Source organism: Bubalus bubalis, chromosome 8 (assembly GCF_019923935.1).
Source record: "Bubalus bubalis isolate 160015118507 breed Murrah chromosome 8, NDDB_SH_1, whole genome shotgun sequence".
In the NCBI taxonomy this organism is placed as follows: Eukaryota; Metazoa; Chordata; class Mammalia; order Artiodactyla; family Bovidae; genus Bubalus; species Bubalus bubalis.
Window position 1 is genome coordinate 101,866,836 of NC_059164.1, and position 16,647 is coordinate 101,883,482.

Genomic DNA, 16,647 nt, shown 5'->3' on the forward strand with positions numbered 1-16,647 from the left:
TTCTATTTATTTAGCACACACTTTGGCCTGGGTTCTCTGTTCTTGGCATGATGCCCAGGGCTGGGAATGCAGAGTTAAAAGCCAGGGTCCTTACCTTTCAGGAGCTCAGAATCTAGTAGGGAGACAGGCTAACAAGACAGGGTTACAATCTGTACTAGGTCAGAGCACCTCCAGAACCTAGGGAAGGGCACCTTCCAGACTGGGAGCCAGGGAGGAAGACCACCAGCAAAGGTGCCAACCACGCTGAGTTCTGAAGGAGGAATGAGACATCAGGCTGCAGAGAGGGTTAAAGAAGGGAAGAATATTACAGGTGAGGGAGCCGCAGGGCAGACACACAGAGGGCCGAGATGGCGTGGCATCTTCAGGAGCCTCAGGGCAGTTCCTCGTGGCCACTGCACAAGAAATGGGGAGGGGGGTGGGGGTAACAGAGAGCCAGTGGGGCACAGAGGGAAACACCCAGAGTCAAGACTGGAGAAACAGGCAGAAATCAAGAGAAATTTTACAAAGTCCATGAGTCAAGATTCCAGATTTAAGTCATTCTTGGGGCTTAAATCTTTACCAATAAATACAAGCGGCCTGTAGAAACTAGGAAAGGCAAGGAAATAGATTCTCCCCAAGAGCTTCCAGAAAAAAAGAGAGTTGCCAACACCTTGTTTTTAAGCCTTCTGCCCTCCAGAACTGTAAGATAGTCAATTTCACAGTGTTCTAAGCTGCTGTGTGCTGCGCTCAGTCACCTCTGCTACATTTGTGATAATTTGTTACAGCAGCAACAGGAACCTGATACAGAGGGTAATCATTTCAGCAATACAAAGCCAGACCTCCTGAAAAAAAGTCACTTCTATTAACACTTTGAAAAAGCCACTCTTCTGGCAAGCACACCAGAACCAACCCAGAAGGCACTTTCTCCTCCAAGTACATTACATCTGTTTCCAAAGGGACTTGCGATGGTCACCCTGCCAGGCAGCCCACTCACTCACGTGCGTGTGCCAGACTGAGGGCCCAAAGCCGGAGGTAGGAGGCTGTGTTGGAAATGCAGCCCAGGCAATACTCGATCGTGTGGATGGCCTGATGCACAAAGATGTCTCCAAAGTTGAACTGAAAGAGAGAATTTCTGATGTTACTCCATCAAGTACTTTATATGCGAACATGTTACAAATGATATATGAAGAAGGCCTGGGCTCTGCTGTGCAGACATTTTTAGTTAAATGAGGGGGAAATAGGTGGAGAGAGTCACAGTAACATAGGAATGTCTGGTGAAGAATGAACCTTAGCCAAAGAGAGATCTGGCTTAGTCCTGGCTCCTGGGAGGCAGTCTCGAAACCCTTGAGATTTCCCAAGTGAAAGAAAAGTCTATATTCAAGCTCCACTGGTCCCTGGGACCACACCGCATCGTCTTTGCTAAGGAGGTATCTATACAGAGGCACTTGGTAGTTTAAGTGGGAGCCGGCCTCACCTGAAAGACCTACCATGTGGTCAGAGACTTGAGACTTTGAGCCACATGTTATCAACCCAAACCCAACTCCAGGGAGGGAGATGAGATTGAGTACAACCACCTGGACTGCACTTGGTCAGTCACGCCTACATAATGACACCCCAATAAAACAGGAAACACAGAAGCTGTGTGAGCTTCCTGAGAAAGCAACACAATAACACAGCTGCATGTCAATGTCAACGCAGGACAGCCGCGCGTCCCTAAGGACACGGGAGCTCTGCCTTCAGAACCTCCCAGTGTCGGATTCTGCTGACGTGCCTCTTAGGAGGATTGCTAATGTGCAGACTTTGGCTGTAAATAATCCTGCAATTGAAAGTACAGCCTTCTCCTGAGTCCTGTGAACTGTCTACAAACGACTCAACCCAAGGGAATCTGAGGGCTCCCCACCCCCGACTTGTGACTGAGGTCAGAAGTGTTGGGTAGACTTGGAAGTCTGGAGATGTGTGCTGCTAACCTGGAGCTGGGCTGAATGTGGGTGAGGAGAGAAGTGGGAGGAGACCTGGAGAGGGGTCACAGTAACATAGGAGTGTCTGGTGAAGAATGAACCTCAAAGAGAGTCTGGCTGAGTCAAGTCGAGCCTGGATGTGCTTTGTCCGGGGAGACCCAGGTATGACCGTAGTGGGGGAAAGAGCTGTCCAGCAGAGCCTGGAGTTGCCCCCTCAAGGGCGGCGGGTTCATGGAGGACTGGCAGGGGTGCAGTGACTGGACATATCCTGAGGTGAACGAGGAAGATGGATGAGGGAGGTTGTACAAGACAGGCTGGGGCTTGATGAGTCAGAAGATGTGTGGGTTGGATTCTAAAACATTCCAGCAGGTCTCAAAGACCTACTAATATCAATCACCACTAACAAGGGTTACTCTCTATATCTGGAATCTGTTCGGAAAACTTTCCATGATCCAATTTTTCAGTATTTCTGACTATCCATTGGTACAAATGAATACTTTTTAAAAAAGTAATTAATACCACAAATGGAGCTACTTATATGCCTTATGCCTCACTTCCTGTGAGGCATCTCTGAGGCCTCACAGGAACCCTCTTTCCACTCCAGAATTAGAAGACAGCTCCAGTTAAAACCCCCAGCCCGGGGTTCAGGACTGTGGGTGACTTCAGTCATGGGATAAAAAGTCAGCTGCCTTGTCTGGGGAAACATGGCACATTCCCAAGGAGGGGAGTGGCTGCCCTTGGACAGAAAGGGACAGGGAGGGAGGAGAGAAGAACACAGTTTGGGAATTCATGTGCGAGGCAATGTCACAAAGATAAGTGAACAAAGTCGAGAAAGAGCCGGTGTTGAGGCAGGAGCAGGCAATGGCAGCTGCTCATGCTTACATTGGAGCAGAGGACTGGCAATTAATAACCCACCTCTTGCTTCAAGATAAGGGACCAGATTTGGGCTCTGTGATTGTAAATGAGGGCACTGATGGGGAAAATAAACCAGCAGACTCCCAGGGGCACGGTTCTGAGCCAAGGGGTCCTTGGTAACATTTAGGAGCTTCTGTGTTACTAAACTTGAAGCTGATATGCACCTCATACTCAGAGCACTACCTGGGCAAAATTTTAAAATGCCCCCTGATTGGTTGGTAAGTAGCTGTAAACTCAAGTGCTCCCTCTTCCGTGGGATCTCCCCAACTTCCCATGACTTAGGGATGACAAGGCCACCCTCAGCAGGGTCCTCCTGACCCTCCCAGCTCTCCTGCTTAAGTCCAATCAGATGGGCTGGTGCCCACACACTGCTAAGTCACTTCAGTCGTGCCCACACACTCCTGGCTGTTAAATACATGAGCATCCTCCCTGGCTAGAACTGACCTCTAGAATCTGTACAAACGGCAAGCCTTCATAGAGTGTCAAGTCCCAAATACCTCTTCTTTAAATAAGCCATTTTTTCCCTAATATTTTGACTGTGCAGCTTGTGGGCTCTCAGTTCCCTGACAAGGGATCAAACCCAGGTCACGGAAGAGACGGCGCCAAACCTTAACCACTAGGCCGCCAGGGGACTCCCTTCAGCACCTCTTGAGCGTGGTCATCCTGAGCCCCGCGGGCACCTACAGAAGCACTGTGACCAGAGCTGTCGCCCTCGGTGTTCCCGGTGGTGTCTTCGGGGATTCTGGAGGCCTGCAGCTGTCAGCAAACAAGAACAGGAAATGGCAGATGCACTTTTAGGATTATAAAAATTCTCTATAAAATAAAGGCTCTCATTAACTATTAGCTATGTTCCATATTAGCTATGGTCCAGACAAGGCAATGGCATCCCACTCCAGTACTCCTGCCTGGAAAATCCCATGGACGGAGGAGCCTGGGGGCTGCAGTCCATGGGGTCGCTAAGAGTCGGACACGACTGAGCGACTTCACTTTCACTTTTCACGTTCATGCATTGGAGAAGGAAATGCAACCCACTCCAGTGTTCTTGCCTGGAGAATCCCAGGGACGGGGGGAAGCCTGGTGGGCTGCCATCTATGGGGTCGCACAGAGTCTGACACGACTGAAGCAGCTTAGCAGCAGCAGCATGTTCCAGATACTGTTCTAAATTCTCGATTATCTCATTTAGCCTTTGTAACGATGTTTTTTATGTAAACACAATTATCCCCCCATTGTACAGAAAAGTAAACTAAGGTACAGAAAGGTTAAGAAATGAACCCACAGGATTGCACAGCTAGTAAAGGCTAGTTAGTGACAGAGTAGCATCAGTAGGCAATCTGATCCTGGGCATGTACTTTTCTCCATGGTATTCCAGAAGGTGCCAGATTAATCATGCTCTTTACAATAAACCAACAGTCTTGTGACCCAAACAGCCAGATTTCTACTAGCAAATCCAACCAGGAGGGATTAATGAGTGCTACTGTCTGAATGCTTGTGACCCCCACAAAGTTCATGTTAAAATCCTAACCCCCAAAGATGAAAGTATTAGAGAGTGGAACCTTTGGAAGGCACTTAGATCATGAGGGTGGAAGCCCTGTGAATGGAATTAGTGCCCGTATAAAAGAGGCTTCAGAGAGCCCCCTAGCTCCATCTGGTAAGGACACACAGAGACGATGCCAGCAGTGAACCAGGAAAGTGGTCTCACAAGAAGGTGATGATACTGACACCCTGGTCGTGGACATACAGCCCTCAGAACTGTGAGCAATAGATATCTATTGTTTTAGCACCCAGGATGTGGTACTTTGTTACACAGCCCAAGTGGACTAGACAAAGACTTTTCCAGCACAAACACACTTTTTAAAATAAAAGCATTACTTTATAAAAATAGCTAAGAGGCTTCCCTGGTGACTCAGTGGTAAAGAATCCATCTGCCAATGCAGGAAATATGGGTTCGATCCCTGATTTGGGAAGATCCTGTCGGGGAGCAACTAAGCGCATGTGATGCAACTACTGAGCCTGTGCTCTAGAGCCCAGGAGCTACAGCTGAGGCCATGAGTTGCAACCACTGAAGCCCGCGTGCCTAGAGCCTGGACTCCACAAGAGAAGCCACCATAATGAGAAGCCCGAGCACTGCAGCTACAGAGTAGCCCCTGCTCTCAACTAGAGTAAAGCCCATGCAGCAATGAACACCCAGTACAGCCCAAAATAAATAAAAATAAAAACTTTTAATAATTTTTTTTAAATAGCTAAGAAAATAATTCAAGAGGAAAAAAATCTAGGTCTAGTTGCCATTCAATTTGGCCTGATTTTTATCCTTGAGTCAGAAAAGAATATTTAACTCAAGTCACCCTGAAACTTAATGTCCCAAGGCCAAAGTTGTTCCTAGAATGAATTCACAGGTAGCGTATTGCAAATTAGGCATGAAAGTATCTTTAGCTTTCTTTCCTCAGCACATCTGCACCTAATATTTGCAGACCTTTGGGCAAAGGTACAAATGAAAGTCCACATGCCACATGTTTAAATATTTTAAAGGTATAAATCAAGCCAGCAAAGTCCCAAACAAAGTATATTCTGGCCTCTGTCTTGGCAAATAAATTCTCACCAGAGCTTGGAAGTTCAGTTCAGTTCAGTCACTCAGTCGTGTCCGACTCTTTGCGACCCCATGAATCGCAGCACGCAAGGCCTCCCTGTCCATCACCAACTCCCGGAGTTCACCCAGACTCACGTCCATCGAGTCAGTGATGCCATCCAGCCATCTCATCCTTTGTCGTCCCCTTCTCCTCCTGCCCCCAATCCCTCCCAGCATCAGAGTCTTTTCCAATGAGTCAACTCTTCACATGAGGTGGCCAAAGTATTGGAGTTTCAGCTTTAGCATCATCCCTTCCAAAGAAATCCCAGGGCTGATCTCCTTCAGAATGGACTGGTTGGATCTCCTTGCAGGTCCAAGGGACTCTCAAGAGTCTTCTCCAACACCACAGTTCAAAAGCATCAATTCTTCGGCGCTCAGCCTTCTTCACAGTCCAACTCTCACATCCATACATGACCACGGGGAAAACCATAGCCTTGACTAGACAAACCTTTGTTGGCAGAGTAATGTCTCTGCTCTTGAATATGCTATCTAGATTGGTCATAACTTTTCTTCCAAGGAGTAAGCGTCTTTTAATTTCATGGCTGCAGTCACCATCTGCAGTGATTTTGGAGCCCAGAAAAATAAAATCTGACACTGTTTCCACTGTTTCCCCATCTACTTCCCATGAAGTGATGGGACCAGATGCCATGATCTTCGTTTTCTGAATGTTGAGCTTTAAGCCAACTTTTTCACTCTCCACTTTCACCTTCATCAAGAGGCTTTTGAGTTCCTCTTCACTTTCTGCCATAAGGGTGGTGTCATTTGCATATCTGAGGTTATTGATATTTCTCCCGGCAATCTTGATTCCAGCTTGTGCTTCTTCCAGTCCAGCGTTTCTCATGATGTACTCTGCATATAAGCGAAATAAGCAGGGTGACAATATACAGCCTTGACATACTCCTTTTCCTATTTGGAACCAGTCTGTTGTTCCACGTCCAGTTCTAACTGTTGCTTCCTGACCTGCATACAAATTTCTCAAGAGGCAGATCAGGTGGTCTGGTATTCCCATCTCTTTCAGCATTTTCCACAGTTTATTGTGATCCACACAGTCAAAGGCTTTGGCATAGTCAATAAAGCAGAAATAGATGTTTTTCTGGAACTCTCTTGCTTTTTCCATGATCCAGCGGATGTTGGCAATTTGATCTCTGGTTGCTCTGCCTTTTCTAAAACCAGCTTGAACATCTGGAAGTTCATGGTTCACGTATTGCTGAAGCCTGGCTTGGAGAATTTTGAGCATTACTTTACTAGCGTGTGAGATGAGTGCAACTGTGTGGTATTTTGAGCATTCTTTGGCATTGCCTTTCTTTGGGATTGGAATGAAAACTGACCTTTTTCCAGTCCTGTGGCCACTGCTGAGTTTTCCAAATTTGCTGGCATATTGAGTGCAGCACTTTCACAGCATCAGCTTTCAGGATTTGGAATAGCTCAACTGGAATTCCATCACCTCCACTAGCTTTGTTCGTAGTGATGCTTTCTAAGGCCCACTTGACTTCACATTCCAGGATGTCTGGCTCTAGGTCAGTGATCACACCATCGTGATTATCTGGGTCGTAAAGATCTTTTTTGTACAGTTCTTGGAAAGCCAGGTGCAAATTCAGCATCCCACACCAGGACAGGGGTGTACAGGAGAGTTGGCCCTGCACCTGGCAGGTCACCCTTCCCTTCTCACCTCTGATTTCATCTCATAGCACAGGGACCGTGGCCTTATGGGCTCATATGTGGGCACTCCCACCAAAGATGTCTACGTCCCACCCACACTCCCCCACAAACTGCTGCCCCTTGACCACACCAGGGTCAGCGGTACCCAGTGGTCTGGTTGGCCCTTTGTATGACCCAGAAGTGGGCTTGAGTCCCTCTGGACAGGAATTCCAGGGTGCCGGGTATAAAGAGGGGGCTCTGGGTCAGCCTCTTCCCTTGGCCTGTGGTTCCTTGCCCCAATGTGAGGAAAGGGACTCAAGTTAACATTATTTTGTCTTCTTGAAATCCTATTTTCTCTCCCTGTCAACTTAAAGAAGAAAATATCAAAGAAGACATGGAAGACAGTTTTTCCATTTCCATCCCCTAAATGCTAGACTTCTCTGGACATATCCTGAAATTGGTTCAAGTAAGCATAAACAATTGTGTAGAAGTGTGATCCGGGGCACTTGGAAAATCTCACTCTTTTCCTATTCAAAATATACTTTTCTACCCCACTAATAAACATCTCACAATGTCTGAGCTGGATGGTGTCTGAAATAAAATAGTAATCAACTGGAAATTAGCTACTTGCAACTTTCTAAAAACACTTTAAAACACATGCAAAAAGACAGACACAGGTTGTATAGAGCAGCACTATCTATAATTACTAACACTGGGGAAAAGCCAGATAACTATCAATACTTTGATGCTTTCAAATTGTGGTGCTGGAGGAGACTCTTGAGAGTCCCTTGAACAGCAAGGAGATCAAACCAGTCAATCCTAAAGGAAATCAACCCTGAATATTCATTGGAAGGACTGATGTTAAAGCGGAAGCTCCAATACTTTGGCCACCTGATGCGAAGAGCCAACTCATTGGAAAAGACCCTGATGTTGGGAAAGATTGAAGGCAGAAGGAGAAGAGGGTGACAGAGGATGAGATGGTTGGATGGCATCACCAATTTGATGGACATGAGTTTGAGCAAGCTCAGGGAGACAGTGAAGGACAGGGCAGCCTAGCAGGCTTCAGCCCATGGGGTGGCAAGGAGTCGGACATGACTGAGCAACTGAAAACCAACTATCAATACATGAATAGATAATTAAATTGTGGTACATCCATGCAAGGGAATACTATATGCCAATCATATACATACAATCTCTCAAATATAATATCAAAAGAAGGAAGCCAGATCCAAAAGAAGGCACAGTGCAGGATTCCATTTACATAAAGTTCAAGAACAGGGAAAACTAACCTACAGTGTTAGAAATCAAGATAATGGTCAACCTTGGGCCAAGAGTGACAGGAAGCAGGCACAAAGGGACTTTGGGGCCTGATGATGTTCTGAGTCTCCACCTGAGTGCTGGTCACCCTAGTGTGTTCATGTTGTGATACGTCACTAACATGCGCCCTTATCAGTTGCGTACTGGTACGTATGTAGTCGGTCAGTTCAGTCACTCAGTCATGTCTGACTCTTTGCAACCCCATGGACTGCAGCACATCAGGCCTCCCTGTCTATCACCAACTCCCAGAGTTTATATAAACTCATGTCCATTGAGTCAGTGATGCCATCCAACCATCTCATCCTCTGTCACCCTCTTCTCCTCCTGCCTTCAATCTTTCCCAGCATCAGGGCCTTTTCAAATGAGTCAGTTCTTCGCATCAGGTGGCCAAAGTATTGGAGTTTCAGTTTCAGCATCACTCCCTCCAATGAATATTCAGAACTGATTTCCTTTAGGATGGACTGGTTGGATCTCCTTGCAGTCCAAGGGACTCTCAAGAGTCTTCTCCTACACCACAGTTCCAAAGCATCAATTCTTCGGCGCTCATCTTTCTTTATAGTCCAACTCACATCCATACATGACTACTGGAAAAACCATAGCTTTGACTAGATGGACATTTGTTGGCAAAGTAATGTTTCTGCTTTTTAATATGCTGTCTAGGTTGGTCATAACTTTTCTTCCAAGGAACAAACGTCTTTTAATTTCATGGCTGCAGTCACCATCTGCAGTGATTTTGGAGCCCAAAAAAATAAAATAAAGTCTGTCACTGTTTTCACTGTTTCACCATCTATTTGTCATGAAGTGATGGGACCAGATGCCATGATCTCAGTTTTCTGAATGCTGAGTTTTAAGCCAACTTTTTCACTCTCCTCTTTCACTTTCAAGAGGCTCTTTAGTTCTTCTTTGCTTTCTGCCATAGTTTCTTCTTCACTTTCTGCGGGGACTCAGCATTATAGTATTACAGAGGAGCCTGAGGAAATGGGACCTCTGTTCACATCCCCTGAGGCCCATCAGAACAAATCTGTTTACAATCTCTTATGTATTGGGCCTCCTTAAGGTTTCATAGAGGAAACTGGGAAGAGGCCAAATAATTCCACTATGGAATCATCTCAAGAATGGAGGTGGGAGGAAACATTTCAAACATGAAAAAGGACCATCTAATCAGCCTAAGGAATCAACCAACAGCCCTACACTCCAAGGGCCAAGGAGACAAACCTCCAAGCAGTCTTTGGGAGCTCCCATTCCCCTGAGCCAGTCTAGGAGGTACCATCCAACATGGCAGACCACAGAAACACCTCTACTTTCTTCCCCATTGTACACATCATCCATGGGGAGAAGGGAGAAATCCATCACTTTGAGTTCCACCACTATTTAAATAGTTTTGCTGAGCAAAGAGTAAGACAAGCTATGGTTTGAGAGTCCTGGGACACCAGACAGCCAGCAGGAACCCAGCCCTCAGATTACAGGCAGGTGGAGATTCTAGGAAAAACAGCTGCATCTATGTCTGCAGAGAAGATATTTGTCACCTTCCTTTCAAACACTGACCACCTATTTGGACAATGGTCCACCTCAGCTGTCCTTCACCATCTTGGTCTCTCACCAGTTAACCAAACAATAAACAAGTATTCTTTGTTTTGCCTTCCTATGTGTTTATATCCCACATAAATTGTATTTCAGACAGGCTTTAGATCTAGTCAAGGCTGGCAGGAAAGAGTGGAAGGGGCAGGTGATTTAGAAAGACGGCACCACCTAGGGATGAACCTCCTGAACCTCAGCCTCATCCGATCTAGATCCCTGACTCAAACATCAGCCAGGTCAGAGTTTAGAAAAAAAAAGGTTTATCTAAATATAGTCACAACCACTTAAAATACACGTGATCTCAGAACAGCCCATTTAATCTTTTGCACTAACAGAGGGGAGCAGAGACTGATCATTTCAAACAGCACCTGTGTGTCATTTCTAGACTCGAAAGCTCCCTGGACAGTTGATCTTCCTTATTCCTACTTGATTTAGGCAGACAGTAAATTCTTTATCAACCTCTGAGTAAACCTGAGGCTTGGGAGAAATGTAGACAAAAGGAAGAAGTGGGCTGAAACCGGTGTTTGAAAATAGAGTGAAAAACCACAAATAAACAAGAATGGACTTATTTGAATTTGTTTACTCCTCTAGTTTCCTCACACAATCTGGAACACGACAGAGTGCGTGCGTGCTAAGTCGATTCAGTTGTGTCTGACTCTTTTGACGGTATCAACTGCAGCCCACCAGGCTCCTCCGTCCATGGGAATCTCCAGGCAAGAATACTGGAGGAGGTTGCCATGCCCTCCTCCAGGGGATCTTCCCAACCCAGAGATCGAATCCCTGTCACATTCTGTTTCCTGCATTGACAGCTGGATTCTTTACCACTAGCACCACCTGGGAAGCCCAACTAACATAGTAAAAGCCCACAGCTTTATGAAAAACAGTGTTCAGTACACACTAAACCTATACTATAAGACTTATTTTTAACTAAAAAGAAAACCACGATCAGACACCTAGAGATCATCAACCAACCCTAGACTCAGTACACACACCCCAAGCACAGTTCGCAACACATAAGCCTTAAATGTGACCATTAGGCTGGACCATAAGGAAGACAGAGTGCCTAAGAATTGATGCTTTCAAACTATGGTACTGGAGAAGACTCTTGAGAGTTCCAGGGACAGCAAGGAGATCAAACCAGACAATCCTAAGGGAAATCAACCCTGAATATTCATTAGAAGGACTGATGCTGAAACTCTCAATACTTTAGCCATGTGATGCGAAGAGCCAACTCATTGGAAAAGACCCTGATGCTGGGAAAGACTCAAGGCAGAAAGAGAAGAGGCTGGCAGAGGATGAGATGCTTGGATGGCATCACCAACTCAATGAACATGAGTGTGAGCAAACTCTGGGAGACGGTGAGGGACAGGGAAGCCTGATATGCTGTAGTCCACGGGATCACAAAGTCAGACAGTACTTAGTGACTGAACAACAATTATGCTGGAAACAAGATGACCCCAAAGAAAAGCTGAGCTCTATAGAAGGAACCATACCTGGAGTGGGCCAGTTCCTCACCTCACCACTCACCTCAGCAGGCTTTTGAGGCCCTGGTAAACCCAGCATTCTCTCTAAACCCCTGACTTATATTTCCAGGGAACCCACAATCCTAACCACAGTGAGGGAACTGAAGTGGATGGTGCTTACCTGGGATTTCCGATGGTTGGCTCTAAGGATAAATGGCTTAATCAGAAGCATCCATGGCACAGAGATCAAAGCCATGATAACAAAGAAACTCTGGACTTTTTGCTGTAAGACCAAAATGGGAAGGTCTTAGCGTTTCAAGGTGACTGCACAGCATACTTTATATGATACAAATGATCAATATGGATCAACTACACATGATCAATACACATGATCAACCGCATTTCATTTGGAGAGATCAGAAGCATTTCAGTAAACCCATTCGCCTTCCCATCGTGGGCTATTCCCACTACAGAGAGAGACCTGTCAGTCCGGTGGTGTGGGGTGTCCACTCATGGCAGGCACAGGGGACTTCCTCTCTTTATTCCTTACTTTCCATGAAGCCCCTGATTGTGCACCCACACCGTATGGAGCCAGTCACTGGACAGGAGTGTTCACGAGCCACATCATAAGGGCACTTTGTCTCATGTCTCCTTGACTCTACTCTGTGGGGACAGTTAGCACTGGTCCTGGAAAAAGATCAGGCCTGGCACTTTACCAGTCACTCTGGAGTGACCAAAAGTCCTTGCATCACTTTAAGTCACAGACATTATCTCCATCAGTAATCCTGTTTTGTTTTTTTTTTTAAATATGTATTTATTTACTTGACTGAATATTACTTTATTTAATTGTGGTATGTGGGATCTAGTTCCCTCACCAGCGATCAAACCTAGGCCCCTGCATTAGGAGCATGGCATCTTAGCCACTAGACCACCAGCAAAGTCCCTCCATCAGTAATCTTATATTTCCAGTATTATTGAGCCCTGCTGCTCTCACATCCAAAAAAAATACTCACGATGGCCACCTGACTTGCACAGTCTCACTGTGGGTGAGTTATCTAATGGGTTCAGGGACATCGGGCTGAACTCTTTCACTGTGTGTGTGTGTGTGTGTGTGTGTGTGTGTATGTGCCACAATTCACTTCATTTTGGAATGAGGCATCCATGGTCTTTGTGCCTCGTTGAAACCAGGAGTCATCCCAGTTTATTATCCTCTTAGGTATTTCCTTTCACATCCTCGACCCCAGCTCTTCTTCTTACCCTCCTGAGTCACCACTTTGAGGAGTGACCCATGGCTCCTAAAGGACCAGGATGCCGGGGAAGGCTTTCTCAGAGCCACTGTGTTCAGAGTAAAAGGGAAAATGTTTCTTGAGCCCTCACATTTCTCTCTCTGGCCATGCTCCCAGTGAGACGATGTATCATCATCCCAACTGTAGTAAGATTTACCCCAATAACAGTGATTTACCCCCACTAACAGAGATAACATCTTACTTGCTCCATCTCCTACCCTCCTCCACCCTTAATTACTCACAAGGAGAACAGGAGGTGGGGTGGGAACCACATGCATGGCACTCGCCAGCCCAGGCCCCTGCCCTCGAAGCTACCTCACTGCCTTTTGCCTGATTTTATATCATGCTTTTCCCCTTCACAATGTCTAAAGCAACCAGACGTGTCTCCTGAGCTGTTGCTCTTCTCTGATACTGAAACACAGCACAAAGCAGCCAGGGCAGTGTTGGGAGCATGTGTGCTCAGTCACTCAGTCCTGTCCAACTCTTTGCCATCCCATGGACTATAGCCCGCCAGGCTCCTCTGTCCATGGGATTCTCCAGGCAAGAATACTAGAGTGGGTTGCCATTTCCTCCTCCAGGGGATCTTCCCAACCCAGGGATCAAATGCATGTCTCCTGCACTGGCAGGAGGATTTTGTATCACTGAACTACCTGGGAAGCCCACCAAATATTTATTTATTTGACTGCGGCATGTGGGATCCAGCTCCCTGACCAGGGATCGAACCCGGGCCCTTCTGCACCAGGAGTACAAAGACCCATCCTTTGGACCACCAGGGAAATCTCACGGACAGAGAAGCTTGGCAGGCTATGGTCCATGGGGCCTCAAAGAATTGAACATGACTTAGCAACTAAACAACAACAACTAGAGTTTACTTTTATAATAAAAGATTATTCCATTTTAAGATACTATTTAGAGCACTTACAGTTTCAAGCCAATCAATTTGAAGGCTTATTTTTCTCTTTCTTCGCAGACAACGTACAAGCCAATTTTCAACCCCACGGCTATAACCCCTCAGGTGCATTACCCAAACAGAAACCACTGCAGCTGCCTCAAAGCACTGCCCTCAGCCTGTGGAGAAGTTATTCAATCAGGGCCTTCTGAAATCTGAAGAACCGAACACATTGGGTGCTAAGATGGCTCAGTCTACAGACAATTACTCTCTGCAAAACCCGAGAGCGGGAGAGATTTGACATCATCGAAATGCATAAAAGAAAAAGAAAGCCCAGAAGTACCTGATGTTGGTACAGAGGTACATTCGAAGAGTCCTTGTAGTTAAATAGGAACATGTTGATGAAGTGGATAAGGATGCTTGGGGCTCGCCGGGACACAGAGACGTCAAAGGAGCACCATTTGAAGATGATCATGAAGACCAGGTATCCAAAAAGACTCAGGATAAAAATCATCTCAGGGATGAACTGCAGAATGATGTTCAGAGTGTTTCTGAAGAACCTGGGGGTGGAAAACACACACGCAAGAGAGAACACTGAAGGAATGCCAGTCACTCACCACTCTCTCCAAAGAGCCAAGTGTTCACTTTTTTTGTTTTATGAATCCTGCATCCTCTCTCCAGGTAAGTAGTAATCATGCATGGATGGAAAAATGAGAAAGAATTGTGCTTTTGCACAAACAGTTCAGAGAGAGCCACGGCCCAGAAGGTAAAATCATGAGGCAAAGGACAGGCCCACACAGACACCTGGCGACCCGGCCACAGCTTCCCGTGCAGACCCAATTCATACTACATAGCCAAGGGCATAGGATACAGATGCAGGGCTTGACAGCTATTCTCAAAAGGATGCTCTGAAACAGGTGCTGGCCAACAACAGCCCATGAGCCAAACTGAGCCCATTACCTAGTTTTGTGCAGCCTGGTTTTTACATTTTTTAATGGTTCGGGGAAAATCAAAAGAATAATATTTTATGACCCAAGAAAAGTATAGGAAATGCAAATTTCAGTTTTAATTTGACTGGAATAGTCACACTCATTTGTTTACGCATTGCCTGTGGCAGTGTTTGTTCACGCGCAGTGTTTGTTCACACTACAACACTGGAATTGAGCAGCAGTGACAGAGACCACCTGCCCTGCAAAGCCTAGAACAGTTACTACCTGGCCCTTTACACAGAAAGTTTGTCAACTCCTGCTCTAAGACACAGAGAGAGTCCCACGAGACTAAGCTGGGGTACCCCCAGGTAAAACGTCAGAAAGAGCCTGTTAATTATAAGAGCTATTGCAGGGAAAATGGAGATCCCGTGATAAAGCAGGATTGAGAGAGATCGTTGAGGCTGGCCTGACACGCGATGCTAACCACAGTCCACCCAGAAAGTCCTTTCTGGTTTTATCCTGGTTTTGCCTCTCGGGTAACTCTCACAGCACTTCCAGGCAGGCAGTAGTACCAAGGCGTTGTCATTCACTCACTCAGTAAATAGTTCTTATTTTTCAAGTAGAAGCATATGTCTATTGGTTTTCCAATAGACAAGGGGCACCACAAGGCTGGTTCTGGCCAATGAAATGGGAACAGAGGTGGCATGTGTCCCTCTGGGTGGAAGCTTAAGAGTCAGTGTGTAACGGACTGCCCTCTCCTGCCGCAGCAACTAGCAACTTCTAGGTGGCAGCCGCCCATCAGCCCTGGTCCTAGTGTGAGGATAAGATGAGCAGCACCCCCAGTGGCCTACCATGACATGTATCATGGCCTTGAGACACTGAGATTTGAGAGTTGTTTGTTACTACACAATAACTGACCCATTCTGACTCCTTTATTCCCACTCTGTGGAAGACAAGGATCACAGACACGTTCAGCAACACATCTATGATCACACAGCTACAAGTGTGTCAAATCTCTGATTCTAAACCCTGCGTCATTTCTACAGTACGGTACTGAACTCCTGGAAGGTGGGTTTTGGTGGATCACAGACACGTTCAGCAACATACCTATGATCACACAGCTACCTGTGCTGTGTGTGTGCTGTGCTCAGTCGCTTCAGTCATGTCCAACTCTTTGCAGCCTAAGAATGCGGCCTGCCAGCCTCCTCTGTCCATGGGATTCTCCAGGCCAGAATACTGGAGTGGGTTGCCGTGCTGGGTGTCAAATCTCTGATTCTAAACTCTGCATCATTTCTGCAGTGCAGTACTGACCTCCCGGCAGGTGGGTTTTGGTGATACCTACAAGCTTCCATGTCCACAAAGGGTCTCTAAATAGGCTGTTTTCAAGCATTTACAACTTTAGCACAAATATACAAGTTTAAGAAGCTTTGGTAGAGATAGAGCATAACAGGAAGGACAGATGGAGAAATTAACCACCAAAGAAGTGAAAGAGAGGCCGCTGCCAGTATGAAGAAATGAATACCAAGTGGAATTCAGAATCTGAGGGCACTCTGGCCCAAATGCAGTGGGGCTAAACCCAGACATAGCAGCAACTGAGGCCTGGCGGGTTGGGAGGAGACTGAGCACTCTGGCTGCAGCCCATGGGGTTGTGAAGAGTCAGATACAACCATGAGGCTAAACAGCAACAATAGCACTGTGGGCTTGCAGTCTCTTGCTGAACTCTCAAATATTTCAGAGGTGAAAGGTGCACTCAGCTCAGGAGAAACAGAGGTATCATTTCTGGCAAATCAGCTTGTCCAAGCTCAAGCCAAGAGACCCAGGATAGTAAAGAATCGGCCTGCAATGCAGGAGACTCAGGTTCGATCCCTAGGTCAGGAAGATCCCCTGGTGGAGGAAATGGCTTCCCCACTCCAGTATTCTTGTCTGGGAAATCCCATGGACAGAGAAGCCTAGTGGGCTACAGGCCATAAGGTGGCAAAGAGCTGGACACGACTGAGCAACTAACACTCTCACACACTAGGAAGGAAACTTACAGGTGGACACAGGACCGAACTGGCTCTGTCACCACTCAC

At 46.4% G+C, this 16,647-nt stretch overlaps 1 protein-coding gene across 8 annotated transcripts in view; it reads right to left on the bottom strand.

Moving 5' to 3' along the window:
* Window positions 1-16,647, bottom strand: part of ATP6V0A4 (ATPase H+ transporting V0 subunit a4) — a 57,774-nt gene that overhangs the window by 2,676 nt on the left and 38,451 nt on the right. For 7 of the 8 annotated variants that reach the window (XM_025291594.3, XM_025291596.3, XM_044946933.2 and 4 more), the window contains 4 exons: window positions 13,990-14,206; window positions 11,653-11,754; window positions 3,498-3,608; window positions 978-1,095 (listed from right to left, as the gene is read on the bottom strand). In XM_025291594.3, the coding sequence (XP_025147379.2) occupies window positions 978-1,095; window positions 3,498-3,608; window positions 11,653-11,754; window positions 13,990-14,206 (548 nt within the window). Of the gene's footprint in view, window positions 1-977; window positions 1,096-3,460; window positions 3,609-11,652; window positions 11,755-13,989; window positions 14,207-16,647 lie in introns of those variants that run through there. The other variant, XM_044946935.2, reaches the window with a different exon arrangement.